This window comes from Andrena cerasifolii, unplaced genomic scaffold, assembly GCF_050908995.1.
Source record: "Andrena cerasifolii isolate SP2316 unplaced genomic scaffold, iyAndCera1_principal scaffold0053, whole genome shotgun sequence".
Taxonomy (NCBI): Eukaryota; Metazoa; Arthropoda; class Insecta; order Hymenoptera; family Andrenidae; genus Andrena; species Andrena cerasifolii.
In genome coordinates, this window is record NW_027484946.1 from 39344 (window position 1) to 65540 (window position 26197).

The following is a 26197-nucleotide window of genomic DNA, read 5'->3' on the forward strand; positions in this document are numbered from 1 at the left end:
TCACCGCACAGGTCATTTCGGATCTAACGATACGTGTTGTGGATCAAGACGGGCGGTTGCTTGATTTTCGAGGTGAAGAGATTACCATCAGACTGCACGTACGACGACGTCGATGATAATACATGTGGTGCAGTCGTATGAGATGCTTGTGTTGAACGACTCCAGAAACACGTTTCTTCCAAACGAAATTGTTTGCAGCAGCAACAACAACAACAACAACAACAACAACAACAACTGCAACTGCAACAGCTCTGATTACGCTAAAAAGAAGAGGTTCAGTGCTGCGAACATTGCATTTTTGAAATCGCTGGGATTCATTGTACGCAATTAAGTTGAAAAATGACTGACATTCTAAGCATTAGCGCGAAGCCGACGTTTGATGATCGCATCGTCAAGCTTGAGACTCACACATACAACCCTTACGTCAACACGACGTTTGGATACAGCGATGAGATAAGAATACCTATACAGCAACAGGATTTATACACATTACCGTGTGAAAGTTTCCTCTACCTGGAGGGGAAATTGACGATAAATAAGCCGAATGATGTATCACCGGTGATGTTGGGAAATAATTGCATGGCATTCATATTTGATGAGATTCGATATGAACTGAATGGTGTGGAGATTGATCGCAACAGAAACGTTGGAATAACTAGCACACTTAAAAACTATGTATCGATGACATCTGATGAAGACAAAAATATGGAGAATGCGGGATGGGGCTTGAAACGGCACGATGAGCTAATAGTGAAAAATCATTTCAATTTTTGCATCCCGCTCAAATATTTGTTGGGATTTTGCGAGGACTACAAACGCATGGTTATTAATGCGCGTCACGAATTGATTTTAATACGATCGCGCAACGATAACAATTCTCTAATAGGATCGCCGACGTTGGAACCAGAAATTGAATTACTTAAAGTGCAATGGCGGATGCCTCACGTGACGCTGAACGACGTTAATAAGCTGTCGTTGCTACATGCTTTGGAAAGTGGACAAAACCTGAGCATTAGTTTTCGCTCGTGGGATCCGTACGAGTATCCTCTCTTACAGAGCACGACCAAGCATTCGTGGGCCGTGAAGGCAGCTGCACAGTTGGAGAAGCCGCGATACATTATCTTTGCTCTACAGACTGCTCGAAAGAATGTGATGACTGAAGATGTTACTCGATTTGACCACTGCAAATTGACCAATGTAAAACTTTTTCTCAACTCGGAATTTTACCCGTACGATGACATGAACTTGGACTTTGACAAGAATAGGCACGCCATCTTATTTAACATGTATACGCATTTTCGTAAATCGTATTACGGACATAGTTGCAACGAGGCATTATTCACCGTAGCCCAATTTTTGCAATTTGGCCCCCTCGTGGTGATTGATTGCTCGCGACAAAATGAGTCGATCAAGAATAGCACCGAGGACGTGCGCATAGAATTTGATTGTAAAGAAAACGTACCTGCAAATACTACGGCCTACTGTTTGATACAATCAGTAGGCCTACTGTTTGATACAATCAGTACTGTTGAATACAATCCGCTGACAAATGTGGTGCGCAAAATCAATTAAATTACTGCGCTACTTGCCCACCCTCTCCTGTACCAAATTCGTACAAAATTTCATCGTGAAAATCGAGATGCTTTACGAGAAAGACTGCATTCTCCAGTCTGTCTTGGAAGCGAACGGACCTCTAAATTGTACCGATAATGGTCGTACCAACATTCGTTGACCTGCAAGGGTTCATCGTCGATAGAAGATTTGTCGCGAAGGAAGTGGCTATCCTACGAAAGGGAACAATTCTCTCGCACTATATTTTTGGGAGTTCGAGGCCACAATATCTTCTTACAAAATCCGACAAATCGAGCATCCGGTGGTTGGTGGCAAAACATCATGGACTACGTTGGGAAGATGGAGACGTTCCGTACAGTACGGCTAAACAGCTAATTATGAAAGCTGTAGCCGATGCGATCGACGAGGAAGATGACACACCCCATGTCGTATACGTTAAAGGGCTGCAGAAACGCGATTGGCTCATGGATTTCCTCGATGAAAATACGAGAGCGGACGTGATCATCGAGACGCTAGACATTGACTACGAGGATATCAAATCCCTAAATAAGCTAAACGTAGTTAATACTCTGCGATGTGGCAGACACGCAAAGCACTGTGCCATGCAAAATGTATTTAAAATATTCAACTGGTGGTCTAAACGCCAGAGGGAAATACACAAATAAAATATAATCAATTTTTTATGCATAACTGTTTTTTCTTCACCCTCCTCAACCTCCAACCTTCTGCATGTACGCTAGATTAAGACGATAGTTGTAATTATGTACAAGTAGTAGTACGATTCATGATCAACGCGGTATGATAGACGTTCGATAGATGTTCAAGTGGTCTGATAGACGTTCGATAGATGTTCAAGTGGTCTGATAGACGTTCGATAGATGTTCGGAGTGGTACGATAGATGTTCAAAGTGGTATGATAGACGTTCGATACCCGTTCGATAGATGTTCAAAGTGGTACGATAGACGTTCAATACACGTTCAAAGTGGTTCGATACATGTTCGATAACCGTTCGATAGATGTTCAAAGTGGTACGTTATGTGTTCAAAGTGGTTCAATATACGGTTGATATGCGATCAAAGTGGTGCGATTCACGTTTGATACATGTTCAATACATATTCGATAGATGTTCAGAGTGGTATGATAGGTGTTCAAAACCGTTCAATACCCGTTCGATTCACGTTGAAAGTGGTGTGATCTAGTCGAATGATGTGCCCATAGAAGAAGGGAAAGAAGATGCGTGTGAATAAGGAGAGGACGGTCAGTGAAGAAGAAGATAAGTACATGGAGGAGGATGGTCAGCGAAAATGCAGGTGGCCTGTGATGAAGATGGTGAAGAACAAAGGCATCCTACTTTGCAAAGCTATGCATTTCTCGATTTCATCATAGGAGGGGGTTTTGACGTGCGAGAGCCAGGAGATGCATCGAGACCAGTTGCATTCAAATCGCGACGGTGTTCTGAACATATTGCGTTGCGACATTTTTTATAAAAATGGGATTATTAAGGATTGCTCCGGAGTGTGACCCTGAGGTATGTACTTAACAGTATTTTTTAACATTTATCGCGTTTAACCATTGATACCGAGTGAGATTAAAATCAGACGTTTGTATAAATATTATATCGCGGGTTTCTATGTTCCAGAACTCACCACCCTCGTCACCTCCCGGACCGCCATCGCCACCACCGTCACCCCCCGGACCGCCATCGCCACCACCGTCACCCCCGTCGCCGAGGGTGTGGTCCCCAGATTGGGGCTCTCCTCAGCCGTCGCCGTCACCACCACCTTCACCCCCGCTGCAAGTATGTAATACTTTGCATTTTTTTTTATTATTTTTTTTTATATATATATATTTAATATGTTTTGTATAAATATAATATCAATTTTTTGTGTGTTCTAGAATTTTTATTTCATGATGAATGCGCGGGTGGTGGGGGAGCCATCGGCGCAGGCTGAGGAGAATGCGGCGGGCCCCACGAGGGTGGCTAGGCTGCGGCAGCCCTGGCTGCCGTATCGGCGGGTGGGGCCGCCGATACGGCAGCGGCGATCGCCATCTCCGCCATCACCATCATCATCATCACCATCACCACCGCGGTCCCCACATTAGATATATTATTTTTTTTTTATATTTATATTTATATATTCTTTTTTTATATTTATATATTCTTTTATTTATATTATATTCTTTTTTTTATATTATATTCTTTTTTATATTCTTTTTTATATTTATATTTATATATTATATTCTTTTTTTTTATATTATATTCTTTTTTTACATTATATTCTTTTTTTATATTATATTCTTTTTATATTTATATATTCTTTTTTTATATTTATATTTATATTTATATATTCTTTTTTTATATTTATATATTCTTTTATTTATATTATATTCTTTTTTTTTATATTTATATATTCTTTTTTTATATTTATATATTCTTTTATTTATATTATATTCTTTTTTATTTGTAACAATATATATTTCTTAAACGTATATATTTTCTCAATTTTATTTACCCGTGTTCCTCCTCCCTCGGCCTATTTTTAAAGATTTGTTGACGCTGCATAATTCTTATATGTGTGAGCAATTTTATTTTACATAATTCCACTATTTTATTAGATCGAGTTAATAAATATAATAATTTCTATACATATGCAAAGAATTTTATTTTATTTTTATGCAATAATTCCGCTATTTATAAGAACGAGTTAATAAATACAATAATTTTTTATTTTACAATGGTATTCTAAAGACGCGGTGTCGAGAAACGCCGATCTTTCCCGACATCGTTCGAAACAATTTCTGATAAAATTTCTCATAAAAATAAATTATTATACGTCGACGTTGTGTGTGTGTGTGTGTGTGTGTGTGTGTGTGTGTGTGTGTGTGTGTGTGTGTGTGTGTGTGTGTGTGTGTGTGTGTCACATATGTGACGCTCCGTTGGTTTCGCTATATGTACCATTCGGAAAAGACTAATGTCAGAGACGGCGTTTGGGGGAGTTGGTTAGGCGGCTGACTCGTACCGCGGAGGTCTTGGATTCGAGCCCCGTCGCCCCGAGAAGTTTTTGCATTTATATTAATATCATAAAATTAATATTTCCTTCCTTACCGACAGTCTGTTGTACCACGCTACAGAGTAACACCTTCCTTACCGACAGTCTGTACCACCACGCTCCAGAGTAGCGCACCGTCACCCCGCGGTTCCTTCTCCTCCTCCTCGATGATACCCCCGCACCGTCACCCCGCGGTTCCTCCTCCTCCTCGATGATACCCCCCACCACTCCGCCATCTCTATGACGTCATCCGCCGCCAGCCCGCCGACAAAAAAACAAATTTTCAAATTTGAGTTTCAAGGTCATGATCATGACCTTGAAACTCAAATTTGAATTAGAATCCCCCTTGTCTTACTACTCACATTTATCTGTTCTTATCAGCTTAATATCTGATACACTCCCCATTGGGGAGTCAGAATATTAATCTGATTTTTGGAAACTGACGGAGCGTTGGTGCTTGCTCCACCTCCGTCGCGAGTCAGCCTGGCATTGCAGTGCCGCCAGGATTGGCTCAATTAGCCTATTAAAAAACATACATTCTGACTCCCCAGAACAGAGCCGTAAGCCCGGGAAGCGACCTTAGTCGTTGTGCGGAGGTTCCTCAGTCCGAGCGGTGAAAATTTCTAAGTCCCGCGAAAAGTGCCTCCGACCGCGTGCGCCGCTGCCAGGACTGGGATTGAAGCTCGACGAGCCCCGACAGTCACCGTCCGAGTAAGTCTTTTCCTTCTTCTATCTATCGCTTTCTCCCTCTAGGAGCGGTTCACTGGGTGACGTCACTCTCTCCGACGTCACGTAGGCGCACGGCACCTAGTAACCCCAGCTGATCGTCGCGGACGGGTGAGCCCGCTCCCCCGCCCCGCGCCTCAGGTGGCACCTACAAACCCGCGCTTCTTCTCGCGACCTTTCTCAAAACAATTACCGGTTTACCGTTGGTTGTTTTCTGAAAGGTTTAAATTGCACGCGTGGATTTTCGCCGTTTCGCGAGTAATATCGCGGTGCGGTGCACCACGGTGCATGCGAGGGGGGTTCCTTCCTGTTCTCGTCGGAAAAATTCAAAGGAAGAGGTGTAATAATTGACCAAGATTCGCTGACGTTGGTTAGAAAACCTGTCATTTTTAACATCCGACGCACACCTCTTCCAGAGAGTTTCCCGACTCCTTCCTGCTTCTCTACCGCGGGTAGAACTTTTCTGCACAACTGATTCCCGCTTGGGAATCAGGCCTGGTTTTTTTATTCTAGTCTATTTTATTCTCTGACTCTCGCGATAGAGAGGCTTTCCTTTTCGCCTCCGCGTCCTTCTCTATCGCCCGCTTTCTCTCTCTCTGTCTCTACAGTTGTTCTTCCTTCGACACGTCTCTCTGTCTCCCACTCTACTGCTGTCCTTCTTTCTTACACGAGCTCGGTCGGGGACGGCCGAAGGGAACTTAGCCGGTGTTGCCTGCTAATATCTGTGATATTTTAGCCGTGATTTTTGTTGCTTGTCTGGTTGTGTATTTATTTATTTATTCATGTTGACGCTTTGTTTATTTATGCAGTTTTATTTATACATTTCTATTTATACATTTTTATTTATTCACTTTTACTTATAGATTTCTATTTATGCAGTTTTATATATACATTTTTATTTTAACGTTTCTATTTATACACTTTTATTTATACAGTTTTATATATACATTTTTATTTATACACTTTTATTTATACATTTCTACTTATACATTTCTATTTATACATTTTTATTCATTCACTTGTATTTATACATTTTTATTTATACAGTTTTAAATATACATTTTTACTTTTACGTTTCTATTTATACATTTTTATATATACATTTTTATTTATACACTTTTACCTCTGCATTTTTAACCACTGACGTCACATATTTTATATTTTTACTATCAATCAGCATTTCAGCCGGGGAGCAACTCTAGTCACCTTTTTTCTTTTTCTATTTTATTTATACACCTGTTCGTCTCTTATTTATTTTATTTATACATTGTTGCGTGTCGTATATTTATTTACATGGGTACTGTCTTTTTATTACTCTTGACCCGCGTTTAAGAGACAAGAGGCAACACCGGTGCTCCAGCCTGGCCTGGTTTTACCTGATTTCACAGCGCCTACCCTATTCGATCTTATTGACTTTATTATATTTTTTTTGTCTTGCGTTATTTTATCCGATTTTTATTCTATACATCTCGGCGACTGCCCGGATTCACAATCGCTAGAAATATCGTTCTCCGCTCTTATTACGTATTGTTATTTCTTTCGAACGCTTATATTTCGCGCCGCTGTGCTGCTGCACCCTCATATTCATACTCATCAGCCATTCATCCGTTCATCTCATCCACTGCGCGCCCACGCACTCGGGAGACTTCCACCGTTGGTCCGGCGACATAACTACTCTAGTCATTTCTATATATTTTCTCTTTTTTTTTCTGCTTTTCAATTTTCTTTTCTCCCTCTTTTCTTTTTCCGTTTCAAATGACTTCGCCGGTTCCAACGATGGAAGTTGCCGTCGAACTACCGGCCACGGACGGCTTAACGTGTCCCGAGTGCTTTAGCAAAAAGTCGTCGAAAAGCAACTCGTTTCGGTACAGGGGGTACGTGGAGTTCGCCCAGCACGTAAAACGGATTCACGTGGGGTGGACGTTAAAACCTACCTGTCGGTACTGCGGCCACGTGGGAAAGGGTAAATACCCTATAAAGGACGTTAACGCCCACGTGGCCAAATTCCACCCCGCGACCGCGAGTGCTGGGACTGCTCCGCGTGCGCCCTGTACTGAAAGGGCGCGCAGATCTGGCAGCGGCGCAAGCGGCGGAGGCGACCCCCTACAGAACCACCCTTCAGGATCGGGGGCTGCGACGGTCTCCCCCGCGCTGCGCACGACAACCCCTCCCGTGCGCCGAACAATCACCCCCCCAGTCCCCCGCAAAACTACCCCCCCCCCGCGCACCCCGGAAATCTACCCCCAACGCGACCACGACGGCAGTGGCCAAGAGATCGTCGACGGAGAGGGCCTCCGTCGCGCCAAGACCACCCCCGCCTACCACCAAGACCACGAGGGTCACCGCCGCTGTCGCCCCTAGTACCCTTCGCTCGAAGGGAGCTGCTGCTGCACCAGCAACAGCCCGTCCACCACCTCGCACCACCACCACCAAGGCGATTGGGGCTGCCATCACCACCGCCCGCTGCTGCTCTCCCCCTACCACCTACGCGGAGGCTGCAGCAAGGAATCAGGGGCCCTCCACCACCATCTCGAGGGAGAGTTCATCGACGTCCGGCCATAATTCCACCAGGGGAAGTTTGGAGAAGCAGCCCGCGAAGAAAAGGTCAGTGGGCACTCCACCGAGCCCAGTGACCCGAAGACTGACGAGGTCCTCCAGTCTGCCCCCGAGGTCCACAGTGGTCCCAGGGCCCCCACCACCTCCTCCACCACCATCAAGAGGGGGGTGGGGCACCCGAAGAAGGAAACGGCATCGCTGGCGGGCCATGGGGCCATCACCACGTCCAGCAAGAGGGGGCCGGGTCGGCCTAGGAAGACCCCGACCCCCGTGGAGCCCGCGGGGGCACCGACTCACCCTCCCGGACCTTCAACATCGGCCAGCTCCATCGGGCATGTCCGGGAGGAGAGGACCTCCACACAAAGGGCGGCCTCGACTTCCCCAAATTGGCCGGCGACTCCCCCGCCACGGACGAGCTGCGCTGTCCTGACCCCCCCGGCTGTCGTGACGTCATCGACCGGGGCCACTTTAACCACGAGCACTGTCACGACGACGTCTCGTGGTGGCCCCGTCATGACGTCATGTATCTACACGGGGCCCACGGTCAGGGTCGTCACGGCGCAGCCTCTCGTCTTCCGGCCTCTGGTTCCCATTGAGGATGAGGGGGGCCTGGAGGTCCCCCAAAAGGCCATCACCCCCACCAGGACGGAGGATCCATGGGAGGCGGCCCCAAGAAGGAAGTGGACGAGACGACGGATCGCCTCGGGCAGCGGTTCCTCGGAGAGCGAGGAGGAGGGGGGTGACAGCGGCAAGAGTTTTCGAAGGACGCCGGGGCGAGGGAGGTTGGGGTCTTCAGGGCCACCGACACCGGCGCCTTTGCCACCACCGCTGCCACTGCCGTCCCCAAGAAGTCCACCCGCCCCTACCCCCACCCACGCCCTCAACAATAGGTCGCGTTCACCGTCACAGCCGCTACCTGAGCCCCATACTACCGCGGCGGGCGATCGCCGTGGGTGCCCGCTGGCGGCCGCGGTCGTTGCGTCGGCGGGAGCCAGGGTTTCTGCTCCTCGGGCGCGTTCTCGACGTGGACAGCCCCGGGGCTGTCCAAATCCCCGTACCACTCCCTACCCCCATAATGGTCGTGGACACGAACCTGCCCTCTCTCCCCCCGCGACATCTAACCCTCCCTGGCGTCCTGGGCGCGATGCGAGACGGGCCGATGCGGAATTACGCAAGGCCCTTATCTCACGCGCCGAGGGTGTCGAGACGATCGAGACTTTGGAGGGGTTGGCCGAAGACCTGACCACCTACCTCCGGTCCCGATCGGCTAAGGGGAGGGTGGGGCAACCGCCCCGCAACCGCCAGCATGGTCGTCCTAGGGCCCCCCAAGTGCAGGGCCCGGAGGACCATGTGAAGAAAGCCACGAGGCTGCAGCGCCTGTACAGGGGGAATCGTCGCCGAGCGATGGAGGAGGTGCTGACGGGTCCTTCTCCTCACTGCCAAGTCAGTGCGGGGGAGGTCGGCCAGTATTTCCAGAAAATATACTCGGCGACGGCCCCCCCTGTGGGCGAGCCCTATGTGTGGCCGGAGTGGCCTACGGACGAGGAGGGTGAGCTACGGGATGCACTGGTGAGGCCTTTCTTGGAGTCGGAGGTGGAGGCCCGTCTGAGACGGACGCATAAAAGTGCGCCCGGTCCGGACGGGGTCACCTACGATGAGCTCGGGAAGGCTGATCCAGGGTGCTCCGTGCTTGCCTCGGTGTTTAACGCCTGCCTTCGGACGGAGGCCATTCCGAAGTCGTGGAAGTCCTCCATAACGGTACTTACGTACAAGAAGGGGGACCGAAGCGACCTTTCTAATTGGCGTCCGCTCGCGCTCGGCGATACGGTTGCCAAGCTGTTCGCCGCGGTGCTCGCGGACAGGTTGATGGATTTCGCGGTTAAGGGAAAGCGGCTGAGTCACCCTCAGAAGGGCTTCCTGAGGCATGAGGGGTGCCATGAGCACAACTTCATGCTTCAGGAAGTCCTTGAGGACAGCCGGAGAGAGGGTCGACAAGCCGTGGTGGCGTGGCTGGATCTAACCAACGCGTTCGGTTCGATTCCCCACGCCACCTTGTTCGATGCCTTTGAGGGTGTCAAATTACCCCTCAACATCCAGAAGATCATGCTCTCCATGAACACTGGATGCACGACCAAGGTCCGTACCTCCCAGGGCTTTACTGAAAACATCCCCATGCTGGCTGGGGTCAAGCAGGGTTGTCCGTGTAGTCCGATGACCTTCAACCAGGCGATCGAGCGAGTGATTCGATCCGTCGAGTCACTACCGATAGGCTATAGGTTGGGGGAGGACTTGCACCGTGCGTTTGCCTACGCAGACGACATTGGTCTTGTGGCGGCCTCACCAGCGGAGATGCAGTCCCTCCTCGACGGGATCCAGAGGGCGGCGGCTGCGGCGGGGTTGAAATTCAACCCCAAGAAGTGCGCTACCGTTCACCTTCGGGGGAAGGGTAGCGCACAGAAATCGCAGCCAACCGTCTTCGTTCTCGACGGTGAGGAGCTGAAAGCCTTGGGAGAGGGTGAGGCTTACGAGTACCTGGGAATCCCGGTTGGTTCCCGGGTAAGCCAAACCCCTACCGCCACCATCATCCGGATGATGGAAGATGCGAATGCCATCGACTCATCGCTCCTCGCCCCGTGGTAGAAGATGGACGCCCTTAGGGTGTTCATCCTGCCGCGGCTGGATCACATCTTGAGGAGCGGTGCAGTCGGAAAAACTCCACTCAAGGCGTTTGACAAACTAGTCAAGCGCCTGGTCAAGGGCTGGATGAATCTCCCCCAGCGAGCCAGTGCGGAGGTAGTTTACCTCCCCACTTGGCGGGGTGGAGCCGGGCTCATCCCGATGGCGGACCTGGCCGACGTGCTCACGATCGCGCATGCCTTCAGGCTACTATCCTGTAAGGACGGCGGGATCGCTGAGCGGGCCAGGACCTCGCTGAGGAATGCAGTCCGGAGACGTACATCCGTCCAGCCCACGCAGGAGCAGGTCGCCGCATTCCTCTCGGGTTCGCTCGAGGGACCCTTTGCGTGCGACCTCCAGGGTGACCCTGGCCTGTGGACCCGGGTGCGTGTGGCTTCGTGTCGCCAGGTCAAACGCCTACACCTGGCATGGCGGTACGACCCCCTGACTAAGGAGATTCTTTTGGAATGCCGAGGTTCAGAGGGTCGACGGACCATAATCCCTCCGGGCGCAAGTTCTCAGGTGATTCGTCGCTTGAGAATTGCGGTACAAGAGAGCTACTTGTGCTCTCTCCTGGCAAAACCGGATCAAGGAAAGGTTTTCCAGGTGTCGTCGCGGTCGGGAGTCAGCAATGCCTTCCTCCGCGATGGCAGGTACGCCCGGTTCGCCGAGTGGCGCTTCATTCATCGCGCGCGCCTCGATGTCCTGCCCCTTAACGGGGCGCGTCGCTGGGGCGCGGGCGACAAGCGCTGCAGGCGGTGCGGTTACCCGAGTGAGACCCTACCTCACGTAATCTGTCACTGTCTGCTGCACTCGGCCGCTCTGCAGCTTCGTCACGACGCGGTCGTGGCGCGGGTGGCGAAAGCATGCAGAGCGAAGGGAGACATCCGTATTAACCAAAGGGTGGAGGGAGCCAACGGCGATCTAGCGGCTCTCAGACCGGACATTGTTGTCCGGGATGAGGCGGCGAAACGCGTCCACATCATCGATGTCACCGTCGCGCGTTTGAGAACCAGCGCAAGGCCATGGAGGATGCTCGACGATCGAAGATCGTCAAGTATACCCCGCTTGCAGCTGCATTGCACGCGTCGGGGTATTCGGTGGATGTGGATGCGATCGTCGTGGGCGCCCTTGGTACATGGGACCAGGGCAATGAGCCGGTCCTGAAGCGACTCGGTGTCTCGCCGCACTACGCGTCGTTGATGCGCCGGCTCATTGTCACAGACACCATAAGATGGTCCCGGGACATGTATGTCGAGCACGTGTCGGGGGTGCGGCAATACCGGGCCCCGCTCGGCGCTCCTGCCGCTGTGCCGCGGGTGGGCTCCCCTGCCGATTGCTCCTTGCCTCGGCTACTCCCCGGTCAACCTACAACTTGAGCCTCACTCTATAGGATCGGGAGTAAGGGTGGCACCTGCGGAAAAAGGGGGCGCCTCACACGATTCTAGTTCATCTAGTCCCGCTTTTCCCCCTACCTCACCTTTACTGTCCCTCCACTCCTCCTACATTCTTTCGCCTAAACCTTCTTTCCCCTTCCTTTTCCTCCTCTCTCTATTCACCCTCTGTTCTTTCTGCCCTCTTCTTCTATCGCTGCTCCCGTTACGCGTCTCTCCTTTCCTCCTCCTCTCTTTGTCTCATTGCCTCTGACCCTCCTCTCTTCTTTTTCTCTGTCTTTGCCATCTGCCTTTTTCTCTCCTCCTCTTTCTCCTTTCTTGCCCTCCAGTAGAAGAGCTGCTTAATGCGGCTAGTTTAAGAGCGGAGTATCGCCAGGGCAGTTTCGCCGAGATTGACGCCAATTGTATATTGTGAGCCCCAAAAGTTGGGAAAAAAACATACATTGTTTAAGCATTATCCGACAATCCAGATATGTACCAGGTGCTTAAAACATTGTTTGAATAAACGCACATTTATCTGTTCTTATCAGCTTAATATCTGATACACTCCCCATTGGGGAGTCAGAATATTAATCTGATTTTTGGAAACTGACGGAGCGTTGGTGGTAACATGGAATTCCAGGTCAAAATTTGGGTATTGCAGGATAGGTTCTTTCTGTAGTGCTAATCTTAAGTGGTCAAAAGCCGTTTTCTGGGACGGTCCCCACTCAAATATTGTGTCTTTCCTCAATAGTTGGGTCAGCGGACGAGCTATTTTAGAAAAGTCTGGGATGAATTTCCTATAATATCCAGTTAAACCAAGGAATTGTTTGATTCCTTTCGGTGTATTTGGTGCCGGATAGTTTCGGACGGCTTCAATTTTCCCTGGATCAGGTTTTACCCCTTGCTCGGTGATTATGTGACCCAAATATGCGACTTCTTTGTGTAGAAATTTACATTTTGAAGGCTGCAGTTTAAGGTTCGCCTCTCTTAGGCGTTGAGCAAGCTTTTTAAATTTAATTAAATGTTCCGTAAGGGAACTTGCGTAAAGGACAATATCGTCCAGATATACAAACATTTCTGTTCCTTGGAGTCCCGTGAGCGTGTGATCCATTAGGCGTTGGAAAGTTGCTGGTGCATTACATAGTCCAAATGGCATTCTAACAAACTCATAATGTCCATGAGGTGTAGAAAAGGCCGTTTTAGGTGCATCTTCCGGTTTCATAGGGATTTGGTGAAATCCAGAAGCTAGATCAAATACGGAGAAGTATTTTGCTCCTCCTAATTGGTCTAATATTTCATTAATATTTGGGAGTGGGTATGCGTCAGGGATGGTTTTTTCGTTTAAATCTCTGAAGTCAATTACCATTCTCCACAAGAGTTCCCCATTGGGTCCTGGTTTTTTAGAAACAATCCAGATAGGTGAATTGTAGGGCGACAAAGACGGCTTAATAATGTCGTTTGCAAGTAAATTTTTCACTTGTTTTTCTATTTCCTTCTTATGTACAGGAGGGAAGCGATATTGTTTAGTATTTACTGGCACTGGGTCCATTGTCTGGATGCCATGCTGGATAGCGTTTGTGTGGCCTAACTTCTCATCTGGTAGATGGAAGAGGTCGTGGTATTTGTATAAAATTCTTTGGACATGGAGTTTTTCTTCCGGATTCATATGTTCCGTAGAAATTAATTTGAACACTTGTTCCATTCTCGTTGCGGTTTGTTCAGAAATTATTGGTATTTCCTCACCCGACGCCATAGTAAGAGACTCCTGGAATTCTAGGGGAAGGTTTGTTTCGGCATAATGCCCTGGGGATGAGAGCGAGTGTACCTTCGCGGGTACCTCTGAATGATGGATCAGCGGATCCTGGGGAAAGAGGGGCTTGATTTTTGTTAGGATAGGAGTGACGCGTTTAGGCGTCTTAGTCTCTTTCGGTCGTCTTTGTTTGGGTTCCGGAATTATAATTTCGAATTCTTCCAATTCAACGGTAGGTACTGTGATTGTTGTGTCCATTTCATTAGAATTTATTATTTGTAGGTACGCTTTGGCGTCCTTATTACGGACGAGGGCATTACCTGCATGCATACCAGTGCCTAAATCTAATTTAGGTAAATATCCTTCATTTACTTCTGAATTAGATATATTTACAAAACAAACCGTTTTTGATCTGGCGGGTAATACGAGTTTGTTTCTATTTACAAACGGAATAGAGTTTCCCTTGAACTCCAACTGTTTCTTTGAATAGTGAATTGAAGCACTTTGTTTTATAAAGAATTCAGTTCCGAGTATTCCGTGTGGTTTGATTGGGAAGTCATTTTCAACTACATGAAACGTGACGTCGTTGCCCAATAGAGTTACGGTTACTGTTCCAACGGTGTAGACGAGGTCTTTAGCGATGCCTCTTAATTGCACCTGTTGGTTGGTATTTATATCTTGAGGTTGTCTTATTGTGTGAATTTTTAAGAGATTGACTTCGGAGCCGGTGTCAATCATTAATTCTGGGGCCAGTACTAAATCTGGTGATTGGATAACTACGGACGGGGCCTCTTTGACGGCATTCACCCATGCGGTAGCGATTCTAGTTTTGTTATTTCGGATTCCGTTGGTATCGTTATCGGACGCGTTGCTGTTTGGCCCATTCCACGGTACGCGTCCGCTGTTGACCGTAGGGGCAAAGCGTTTCCCGATTCTCGTTCCTGGGAGGTTCCAGGGTTTCCCTCATTGCGATTGAATATTCTCTTCCTACATTCTGAGATTAAATGTCCAGGCTTTTTGCAGTATGCACAGATACGCAATTCCGTAGGTCTTGAGGGAGGAGGTCGGGTTTTGTCCCAGTAAGGGGGCAAAGGGTTGGATGCCTGATTGTTATATCCTGCAGCGCGATTTGGAGGATACTTCTCGAAAGGTTGCGGAGCGGTATTTTGATTACTTCTGCAGGTCCGCGCATCGTGTCCTGTTTTATTACAGATTTGGCACGTTAATTTTGGAGCTTTTTGTTCGGAAAACCTCTGGCGGTCCCTTTCGATTTTCTTGTCCACGAGTATAGCTAATTCAAAAGCTTCATCGAGCGTTTCGAAATTATTTTGAAGAAATCTTGTACGTATATGTGGAGGAAGACCATCCACGAACGAGTCTAACGTCAAACGATCTAGATCTTCGGGGTGATTTCGTGCGAAGTCGCGATAATATTCCCGGTCCTCTTCCAAAATAGCGAATCGGAGATCTTTGACGCGTGAAATATATTCCAACATGTGCTCGTTGGTTCCTTTAATGACGTTGGCGAGTTGTTCAAGAAAAATAGTACTTATTGCGCCATCTCCCGAGCCCGAGTTAACTCAGGCGTGGTGACGCAATATTCTATCCCCCCTTGTTCATGTGGAGCATCGATCTTATCTCCCTTCCATCGATCGGCGATCGATGGAAGGGGGAGAGCACGCGGATTCGAGGAAATCGAGCGAGATTTCCTCGATCTACTTGTCGACGAGCCATACGAGAGGTAATACCTGTAAAACGCTTTGCCTGCTTCGCTTGAATTGCTTAAATCGCTTGCTTGCTACGAGAATCGGGCCGATTCCGCGTGCTTCGCGCTGTTTAAGAACTGGTTAATCGTGCCGGGGAACCAGTACCGCTTATATTAAATTCAAAGCAATAATTGTTTAATAATTGTGCCCTATAACGCTTTATTGTATTATACTGTAAATAGACTTATATTTAAGATTACATTTAGTGCTTAAGTCAAAGACAGCTTCCACGCGAGTATCCCGATCCTGCGACGCGAGTGATCCGAAACTTTGCTAACATTTTTGGTCCTTCGAGCCGGATCAGCGCCGTTGGAGTCTGTAGTTCTGGAACGTTCGGGATTCCTCGCGAGTGTTGTGGGTAACCGTCGCGCGTGACCTCTGAAACAATGAGCCATTTGATAACGAGTCAACGCGACCTTAAAGGTCGAATCTCGCGTGCGTTCGAAAATTTAAAGAAATTAGGAGCAAATAACTGGAACAAAGCCAACGTATCTACGAGGCTAGAGGCTCTCCGCAAAAATTGGGCTAAATTTGAGGCACAGCATGACCAATTACTTGCCATGGCTGAGGACTCGGAAGTCGTAGGCGATCCGTATTGGAGGGAAGATCAACCAGCAGAAACGGAAGAGATCTTCCTCGTGCAAGAGGCTCTCTTGGTAGGAAAATTAGAGGAGCTTACCAGAGAGGAACGGGCTGTGGCCCGAGCCCTGGAACGTTTGTCCATGGACGAGCCGGGCCACGTGGCAGCTACGGGGATCGTCCGTTCAAAGGCCTCGCTACCGCGGATCCCCTTACCGAATTTCGATGGTCAATATAAAGACTGGCCATCTTTCCAAGGACTTTTCCAGTCCCTCGTCGTCCGAGACACGACTTTGTCGGACGCTGAGCGTCTACACTATCTGCGGGGCACTCTTAAAGGCGATGCGGCCAAACTCCTTCGTAATCTACCGGTGCGGGAGGAGAATTTCGAAGCTGCATGGAAATTGCTGGAAGACCGTTACGATAATCAGCGGTTATCGGTAAAGGCATTGATGGCGACCATTTTTGGCTTACCTTCACTAACACGAGAGTCAGGGCCTGACCTCAAAGACTTCTACTACACGTTGTGCGATTCGGTGGAGGCCCTCGCAGCCCTGAAGAGGCCCTATGATGCCAGCGGCGATTGGCTCGTGCATCTGGTCATAGAAAGACTCGATCCCCAATCCAGGCGCGAATGGGAGACACAGCTTGGCAAGACAAAGACTCCCTCGACCTTCCAGCAGCTGAAGGACTTTTTAGAGGGACGCGTTAATACCGTGGAGGCCTTGGAAGAGCAGCGTGGTGGTCCAGCGGGAAAGTCGACGAAGCTACCTGGAACACAAAGAAACGCCAAGGTTCACCAGGTGAGCAAATCCAAAGGCTCTTCTGACCAGTGCAGTCTCTGTGGCGCTAGTCATTTTATTCTGTTTTGTGCTGACTATAAGGCTAAGGGTCCGAAAGAACGTAAAGAAGTCCTGCTAGCTAAACGCCTTTGCTTTAATTGCTTGGGGAGACATCGCGTCGCCGACTGTAAATGCGACAAACGGTGTCAGGAGTGCCAGCAAAGGCACCATACTTCGATTCACGAAGCGACCTCCATTCGTGCTCCAGCCGAGACTTCGGAAGTCTCAGTAAATTTGGGGAAATCCAGAACAAAGGAGAGCCTCCCTCGCGCCGCGGTGTGCTTCCCACCTGTTTTATTAGCTACCGCCAGGATAGTAGTGCGTTCCCGGGACGGCGAGCCAAGATTAGTGAGGGCTCTGATTGATCAAGGCAGTGAAGTCTCGTTAGCTACGGAAGCTTTGGTACAACTGCTACGACTACCAAGGCGACCCTCGAATATACACTTAATTGGCATCGGCAACCAGCGAAAGGAGCGAGTGCGTGGAAGCATACAACTGGAGTTCACGCCACATGGAGGCGACGGCTCACGGCAGATCACCACGGCTTTGGTGCTGCCACGTATTACGGCCTATTCTCCACAGGTCAAGCAGTCAATAAATGTTTGGACTCACCTCCAAGGTCTACCACTGGCTGATCCGGACTTCACTGCTGGCACCCAGATCGATGTCCTGTTGGGTGCCGACGTCTACTCCATGATCTTGGAGGACGGCGTTCGCAAGGGGCAAGAGGGTGAGCCCATTGCCCAAAAGACGACTTTGGGTTGGATTATATCCGGCCTTGCTACCACGGCCAATTCAGACATACCGCGTGCTTCGAACGGGCTCGTCACGCTGAAGTGTACGATGGAAGATGACCTCGTCCCGATGGTCCAACGGTTCTGGGAACAAGAAGAAGTGAGGGTGACGACTACCTTCAATGCTGAGGACCAGGAGTGCGAGGATTACTTTGCGACCACTCACCAGCGTCTTCCGTCCGGGCGTTATATGGTGCGCCTCCCCTTCAAGGAGACGCAAGGACTGGGCGAGTCTCGAGCCGGGGCCGTCCGAATGCTTCAACGGATGGAGGCCAAGAGCAGTCGGAACACCGCTTTCAAGGAGGCCTACCAGTCGTTCCTGCGTGAGTATGAGGAATTAAGGCATATGTCTAAGACCGATAAACTTTGCCCAGATGGCGAGAGCTATTACCTGCCGCACCACGGCGTATTAAAGGAGAACAGCACTACCACGAAGCTTCGGGTGGTGTTCAATGGCTCCTACGCTACCAGCTCAGGGAAGTCACTGAACGACCTCCTCATGGTGGGACCCAACTTGCTACCGGGTCTTCTACGAGTGTTACTGCGGTGGCGAGTACATCGGATTTGCTTGACTGCCGATATTGAAAAGATGTTTCGCCAAATTATCATGCACCCTGACGACCGCCGTTTTCAAAGGCTGCTTTGGCGACGACAAGAAGACGAAGCAATCAGCGATTACGAGCTGAATACTGTTACTTACGGCCTGGCCTGTGCTCCCTACCTGGCCATTCGCACGCTGCGACAACTGGCTCAGGATGAACGCTCCAGGTTTCCAAGGGCTGCTGCGATCCTGGAAAGGGATGTTTACATGGACGATGTGCTTACTGGAGCCGACGGAAAAGAGGAGGCACGCAAGATCCAAGAGGAGCTGTGTCTACTCTGCAGGGCGGGCGGCTTTAATTTAAGGAAGTGGGTGTCTAACTCTCCCACCTTACTGAAGGAGCTCCCAGGCGAAGAGGTCCCATCGGCCGTCAACTGGGAGGAAGGCACACTCCACACGGCTTTGGGCGTCCATTGGAACGTGCGCGAGGATGAGTTCCGAGTCCGGGTAGTGGAGGATCATGCTACCCCAGTCGTTACCCGTCGCACAGTCCTCTCCCGCATTGCTCGAATCTTCGATCCTCTGGGATTTCTGGCGCCGGTAACTGTAACAGCAAAGATATTTTTGCAATCACTTTGGCTGTTGAAAATAGATTGGGACACCACGCTACCGCCAGCGGCCGGACGAGAGTGGACCCAATATGTAGCGGATTTGCCGAGCCTGGCAGAGGTCAGAGTGCCACGCTGGCTAGGACTTCACCCCAGGGTCAAGCATCTGGAGCTCCACGGATTTGCGGACGCTTCAGAGAGAGCCTTCGCCGCCGTGGTATATGTACGAGTCGTGGACGACGACGACCACGCGCAGGCGCACTTGATCACCTCCAAAACGAAGGTGGCTCCACTACAGCGAGTCACGCTCCCGAGGCTCGAGTTGTGCGCTGCTGCTCTGCTGAGCCGTCTGGTGACCGTCACGAAGGGGGCCATGGAATGGGACAGCGTCCCGACACACCTGTGGAGCGATTCAAGGATCGTACTGGACTGGATACGAGGCCATCCGTCACGGTGGAAAACTTACGTAGCGAATCGGGTGGCGGATATCCAGCGGGAGCTGCCGGAGGCACGGTGGCATCATGTGGCAGGGAGCGAGAACCCTGCGGACTGCGCTTCAAGGGGCTTGCCACCCAATCAACTACCGAGCTTTGACTTGTGGTGGAGGGGACCAGCCTGGCTCACCGGACCCCCTCACTGGTTGAACGACACTACAAACCAGGAGGAGGTTACAGATCTGGAGGCCAGAGTCGTGTCGAACCTGGCCACTAGTGATAAAGAGGTTGCACACAATTACCTCTTAAACGCTTATTCTTCCATTCAGCGCCTCCTGAGGATAACGGCCTGGTGTCTACGCTGGACGACACACCGATCCCCCCGAGGAGGCCGGGACCCGTGCTTGTCACCCGCTGAAGTCGAGGCCGCGCGGGCGCGCTGGATCAGGGTGATTCAGCGCCAGGAGTTTCGGGAGGACTGCCACCAACTGCTACAGGGAACCCCGCTGACGAGTCGCAGTAAGCTGCTACGACTCACACCCTTCTTAGATTCCCAAGGGCTACTGCGGGTCGGTGGGCGGTTGAAGCACGCTGCGCTGGCATCCTGGGAGAAGCACCCCATCATCCTGCCAAAGGAAGGTCACTTCACGGAGCTGTTAATTGACGAAGCGCACCGAAGAACGCTACATGGAGGGACGCAACTTACCTTGGCGGCCTTACGACAAAGGTATTGGATATTGCAGGGTCGACAGAGAGTCAAGGCCCATATTCATCGCTGCGTCACCTGTCTCCGCTGGAGGGCATCGCCAGGACAACAGTTGATGGGAAACTTACCAGCTTACCGGGTCACGCCAGCCAGGCCGTTTCTACAAGTGGGCTTGGACTATGCTGGGCCCTTCACACTGTTGGCTTCCCGAGGCAGGGGTCAACGAACACACAAGGGTTATGTGGCCGTGTTTGTGTGTTTAACCACTCGTGCCGCCCACTTGGAGGTCGTATCTGATTACAGCACCGAGGCCTTCCTTGCAGCACTGCGACGCTTTACCGCGAGGCGAGGTCTCTGTTCCACCATCCACAGCGACCGAGGCACCAATTTTGTCGGGGCAGCACGGGAGCTGCGCGATAACCTGGAACCTCTGCGCAGCACAAGTGAGGTTATGCAGGCCCATCTACTAGGCGACGGCATTACTTGGCGATTCAACCCACCTGCAGCCCCGCACTTCGGGGCAATTTGGGAGGCGGCCGTGAAGGCCACAAAGCACCATCTGAGGAGGGTCGTCGGCGATCAGCATCTCACCTATGAAGAGGTGACGACCCTGCTTGCCCAAATTGAAGCGTGCTTGAACTCACGACCTCTGCAACCGATGAGCGACGACCCGGGAGATGTCACGGCCCTCACACCAGGGCATTTCTTGATTGGTGACGCACTACTTGCCGTTCCCGATCCACCGGTGGAAGACGTCCCCAGGTCACGCTTGTCCCGATGGCATCTACTGCAGCAGATGAGACTGCAGTTTTGGCGTAGTTGGTCGCGCGAGTATCTACAGTCACTCCAAGCCCGCAATAAATGGACGCGACCTCACCCCCAACCACGAGTTGGGGATCTTTGTATCCTGAAGAATGAGCTTTTGCCACCCAACAAGTGGCCACTTGCACGAGTCACGCGATTGATCCCCGGGCCGGATGGATTGACACGGGTTGCCCATGTAAAGACCTCGCGATCGGAATTCGTCAGACCAATCGTCAAGCTAATTTACTTACCGCATGTTCAGGTCGCCGAAACGACGAATTCCACAACAGATACACGCCACTAATTCACAACCGGATCTAAATCGATGAACGATCTCCCCATGGACAGGGCGGTGGCGCCGCGAGCCGCGAGCGATCACGCCATAGCGTCCCAGCCAATCCACGTTACATTCATTCATCGAACGATGAATGGCGGGCGGGAATGTTCAAGAAAAATAGTACTTATTGCGCCATCTCCCGAGCCCGAGTTAACTCAGGCGTGGTGACGCAATATTCTATCCCCCCTTGTTCATGTGGAGCATCGATCTTATCTCCCTTCCATCGATCGGCGATCGATGGAAGGGGGAGAGCACGCGGATTCGAGGAAATCGAGCGAGATTTCCTCGATCTACTTGTCGACGAGCCATACGAGAGGTAATACCTGTAAAACGCTTTGCCTGCTTCGCTTGAATTGCTTAAATCGCTTGCTTGCTACGAGAATCGGGCCGATTCCGCGTGCTTCGCGCTGTTTAAGAACTGGTTAATCGTGCCGGGGAACCAGTACCGCTTATATTAAATTCAAAGCAATAATTGTTTAATAATTGTGCCCTATAACGCTTTATTGTATTATACTGTAAATAGACTTATATTTAAGATTACATTTAGTGCTTAAGTCAAAGACAGCTTCCACGCGAGTATCCCGATCCTGCGACGCGAGTGATCCGAAACTTTGCTAACACGAGTTCTCCACGATAGTGGTCCGATGTTTTCGCAGGGGAGAAGGTACGTTTAAGTTGTTTTATCAAATCATTTACGGAGTCGAAGACCCGATCCTCAACTGCCAAGTACGCATGGTCTTGCAGTTTATTTGTCAATAACCTCGCTAGCTGAGGTTCAGCATGCGAGGGAACCAGAGCCTTAGCCCTATTGCAGGCTCTCGCGAATTGTAAAATGGACATATTGTGCCCGTTAAATTTTGGAACTGTTTCCACGGCGTCCTTTAGTTTGATCTGGGGTGATAGACCCTGGTCCGGAACATTATTATTATTCAATGCCTCTGGAGTTTTATCGAAGTTTAACAACGGTTTTCTATCAAAACGGGAGGAACCCGGTGTGGCAAAATTATTCGCGATTTGCGGGGGTGCAAGAAGTTTCTTCATCATTGCCTCGATATTGTGTATTTTATCGGAGAGACCTTCAAATGTGGGTTCGGATGGTCCGGTGCCTACGCCCGAATGTGTTTTAGTTTCTGGGTTTACAGCGAATCTCGTATGCAAATTGTCGATCTCGGCTCGTTTTTCACGTAATATTTGCAGTTTTTCCATTACTTCGGCGGTCGCGATTTCTATAGCACTTTTGCAAGGCCCCGCGTCTTGGTCTATCACGCAGGGGTCGTCGATATCGCCGTGTTCGGACATTTTGAGTTTAGAAAGGTCTGTTATTTTAGGGTGGTTTAGGAGATTTCCTATTTTGAACGTCCGGCAGTAGCTATTCAAAATCTATGGTATTCTCTACCCGGATAGTTATTGTCAAATTTGTTATAATTTGTCCTTATTTCGCGGCTATGCTCGGTGCACGCGGCATGACTATTAATAGGCCGTAGTTCAAACAAAAGGTTTTTGCAACGGGAGCATTCGGGGAATGTATCGTTAGGTTGGTGGTAGTGCACTTGGTATATCTCATCTACCTCCACCGGATTTGAATTAAAACAGTTCAGGCAAATTTTCTTGCCTTCCGTGGTCGTTGCAACGCCTCCAGAAACACAAATCGATTTATTCGAGTCTGACAATACGGCCCGTAGTCTACGGCTTGGTAAATATAGCGCGTTTCGAATTTGACGGGTATCGCTCATGTTAAATATCGATTTTAATTTCTATTCAAAAGAAAATACCATTCGGTGCACTTAACACAGTTAGTTGCGGGACGTGTTTGTAACAAGACCGTGTCGCACCGAGGGCAATTAGGGAATGTGTAAGGCGTTTGATAATAATGAATTCGATACGTTGTCACCGTATTCGATGGATCTTGTAGGGAACAATTTAAGCAAATTTCTTCGTCTTCGTTATTCGCTACTATGGTCCCGGAAACGCAGACCATCCACTGTATGGACGCCGACGAATTTTGTGATCGGCGGTCCCTATAGGCTGGTCTCCACGGACTAACGTATTCTGTGTACATACTTATTAGGCAATTGTGGGTACCGTTAGTTTGGGAATTTATTCCTATCAACAGTTGACGAATCCCACCGCTGTCACCAAAAAATATGTCACGTCCCGGGTGAGGTCTTTTGGGGACGTCGACAATGGGAGGAGGAAAAATCTCAGGCGACGAATATTAAATCCGCCACACTGAGGGTTTGAGAAGGACTCAGGCGACGAATACTAAATCCGCCACACTCAGGGTTTGAGAGGGACTCAGGCGACGAATATTAAATCCGCCACACTGAGGGGTTAGAGAGGACTCAGGCGACGAATATTAAATCCGCCACTCTAATCGACCAGGGAAGGCAAATGTGTATTTAGAGCACGCCCGATACGGTACTTCGTATTTGTTTTGGTTTACGAAGTAGGATTTACTGTTGCATTAGTATAAAAGAAACCGCGTTTAGTTCTTCTATAGATTGCACGGCTCATGCAGCGGTGTGTTTATAAACACTGGGCACGCTCTCGCGAATCAGCTGATGCGGCAGCTTGATTTCGTAGGGAATCCTTATGATTCTGGGGTATACACAATAATTCGAGACGTGGTTAATAACAAAGCGGTTTACTAGCCTTGTTTATGCGTTTTAACAAAGCGTGGGAATTTGTTAGCGCAAAACATGTATATAAATTGTAATATGAAAATATGAATATGACATACAATAATAGAGAAAAATGATATAGCTATTAGCAATATATATAATGGTATACAAAATAATAGATGAATAGCAATAAGCTTTTTAATGCAATAAGCGTTATTAATATAAGGTAATATGAAAATATATAGAAAGTGTAAAAGAAAAGATATATATATATATATATATATATATATATATATATATATATATATGTAGTTAATAGACGTTAATGATATGAATATACAGGGTGTCCCAAAAATGTCGGAGTTCCTTGAAAGGGGTGACTCAGGGGGTGATTTGAAACAACTTTTTCCTTAGCGAAAATATTGTCCGAAGCTTCGTTAACGAGATATTAACAAAAACCCCCGACCAATCAGAGCGCGCGCCTTCCGCCCGAGCTCCCGTTGTAGCGTTGGCTACGCGGCAGGCGGCTGCGCTTGTACTACGAAGGTATGAACAAGCAAGTCGGCATGCACCGAAGGAAACCGCGTTACACAATTTTATTTTAAAGCGAAATCTTATATAATAATTGTTTGAAGTGAGAGGACAAGAAATACGCAAATTTCGTTTTCAAATAAGGCATAAACGAAAAGGTAATGTAACAAAAAATGTACGCCAATGATCATAATTCGTTATTGAGGTAAAAATCCGTAGTTTAATCACGGCTAACATAACTAAATTTAAAAAATAATATTAGGTGTATGAATAAATTCTTTCAGACTGGATTTACATAATCGGTATAAAGCAACCGAATTTCTATCGCAGTGATATTCGTAAGCTACCAGAAAAATGGCAAAAGATAATTAACAATAATGGAAATTATTTCGATGATTGAGTTGTTTTCATATTTTTTTAAATCAAACTTATTGAACTCTAAAATCGAACAGAATTTATTTCTACACCTAATAATCACTAATAAATTAAATAACACTCCCCCCTACGGGCATTCCTTTCCTTCCTTTCCTTCCTTTTCGGAAACCTGTGTCACTAAGTAGGTCACTGTGGCGATCCTGGTCATCGGTGGACGAAAAGATTTATGGTAGGGTTGCGCCGAGTGCACAGCTGATCTCAGGTACACGACATCATCCAAAGTTAAGAGTCGCAACGTCAAGTGCGTCCGCGTTAATGTACCGAATATTCACTTCACTGCACTCCTACTAACACTGATCACTTAATTTATTTTTCATGGAACGTGTTGTTCCTACGTTATAAAAATTTGTGGAAATGAATGAGAACTTGGCGTTCGGAACCGTGGGTATTCCTGCGCAAATTCTCACACTGCAGCACTTGCGTCCCCGTTGTTCGGGGGGTACTCTCAGAACCTCGAGTAATACTCTTGAGCAGAGAACATTTCTGGGACGAGATTGCTAGCTGACTGACAGGATTTTTTCCAAGCAACTTCCTCTACCCCCAAGTAGTTTCTCTCGTTCCATTATGAGTTAACTCCCACCAGAACAAGAGGCTTTAGGTAAAAAGAAGCCAGCACATTTTCGAAACACACGTTCTTTGCAGATGTGCAACGAACGACCCATCCTACACTTTCACATAAGTCCGCGTTCCGTCCTTTTACTGCCAATGTACCCGTTGCTTAGAGATAGACCGAAGAGAAGAGAAGCAGAAAGTCTTCGAGTTGCTATAATGAAGAAAAGGCATACCAATCCTGTTTCCGTTTTCCAAAACCTGAGTTCACGTCAGCTACGAGGCGGAACCAGCTAAGCCATAAATTACTCAAAACAAATCGTTCTCTACCGCCGACTCGCAGGACAATATGGTAATAAACCGTGACCCTGGCGAAATGCTATGGCCGACCAGCCTGATTAATTTTTAGGAACTAGCAATTAAAAAGTAATATCCAACATCAATACGCCTCGCGGAGAGATACGGGAAGAAAGGGGGTAACTCGTTTACTGCGCGTAGTCCCGCCTGCTTCGTGTTTCCTTCAAATTAAAGACAGATCCCTTATCTCTCGAGTATAAGCACGCGCTAGAATTACCAAACAAAAGCACGCGTTAACGTATTCCGTGCGAGAAAAGGTGGGCATGAATTCCGATTGGTTCTAACCTAACCAATCTGCCCTGCATCTCTCCCAAACGGCCACTGTTTTGAAGAGGCCTTCTTCTCAACCATGTTTCCTCCCCAAGGCCTACCAGTATAAACACGCGGTTGAATTTCAAAACAAAAGCACGCGTCGACGTATTCCGTGCGAGAGAAGGTGGGCTTCGGGGAGGAGATATTGCTGTGAAGAGGGCCTCTTCAAGACAGTGGCCGCTTCAGATGGATGCCGGGCCGATTGGTTAGATTAGGACCAATCGGACGCGTGCTTTTGTTTTGAAATTCGAGTGCGTATTTATACTGGTGGGCC

The 26197-nt window shown here is 48.8% G+C and overlaps 2 protein-coding genes, 3 long non-coding RNA genes, 1 other non-coding gene and 1 pseudogene across 6 annotated transcripts; 4 read left to right on the forward strand and 3 right to left on the reverse strand.

The window, feature by feature from the left end:
* The first annotated feature begins 4964 nt into the window (after positions 1 to 4964).
* On the forward strand, positions 4965 to 5143 carry LOC143378068 (U2 spliceosomal RNA; annotated as a pseudogene).
* A 5405-nt stretch (positions 5144 to 10548) lies between these two features.
* Positions 10549 to 11748, forward strand: LOC143378066 (uncharacterized). The gene has a single exon (XM_076829908.1). The coding sequence runs from the start codon at positions 10549 to 10551 to the stop codon at positions 11746 to 11748; it is 1200 nt and encodes a 399-aa protein (XP_076686023.1).
* Positions 11749 to 12463: 715 nt separating this feature from the next.
* Positions 12464 to 12647, forward strand: LOC143378070 (U2 spliceosomal RNA). The gene has a single exon (XR_013087488.1). It is a non-coding gene; the product is annotated as a U2 spliceosomal RNA (small nuclear RNA).
* A 3150-nt stretch (positions 12648 to 15797) lies between these two features.
* On the reverse strand, positions 15798 to 16668 carry LOC143378063 (uncharacterized). The gene is made up of 3 exons (XR_013087485.1): positions 16527 to 16668; positions 16153 to 16459; positions 15798 to 15851 (listed from the first exon to the last, which is right to left on the reverse strand). It is a non-coding gene; the product is annotated as an uncharacterized LOC143378063 (long non-coding RNA).
* Positions 16669 to 17705: 1037 nt separating this feature from the next.
* On the reverse strand, positions 17706 to 18739 carry LOC143378064 (uncharacterized). Its single transcript, XR_013087486.1, has 4 exons — positions 18619 to 18739; positions 18080 to 18478; positions 17855 to 18007; positions 17706 to 17772 (listed from the first exon to the last, which is right to left on the reverse strand). It is a non-coding gene; the product is annotated as an uncharacterized LOC143378064 (long non-coding RNA).
* A 330-nt stretch (positions 18740 to 19069) lies between these two features.
* Positions 19070 to 19737, reverse strand: LOC143378065 (uncharacterized). Its single transcript, XR_013087487.1, has 3 exons — positions 19574 to 19737; positions 19304 to 19487; positions 19070 to 19237 (listed from the first exon to the last, which is right to left on the reverse strand). It is a non-coding gene; the product is annotated as an uncharacterized LOC143378065 (long non-coding RNA).
* Positions 19738 to 20428: 691 nt separating this feature from the next.
* On the forward strand, positions 20429 to 21085 carry LOC143378067 (uncharacterized). The gene has a single exon (XM_076829910.1). The coding sequence runs from the start codon at positions 20429 to 20431 to the stop codon at positions 21083 to 21085; it is 657 nt and encodes a 218-aa protein (XP_076686025.1).
* Positions 21086 to 26197: the final 5112 nt, after the last annotated feature.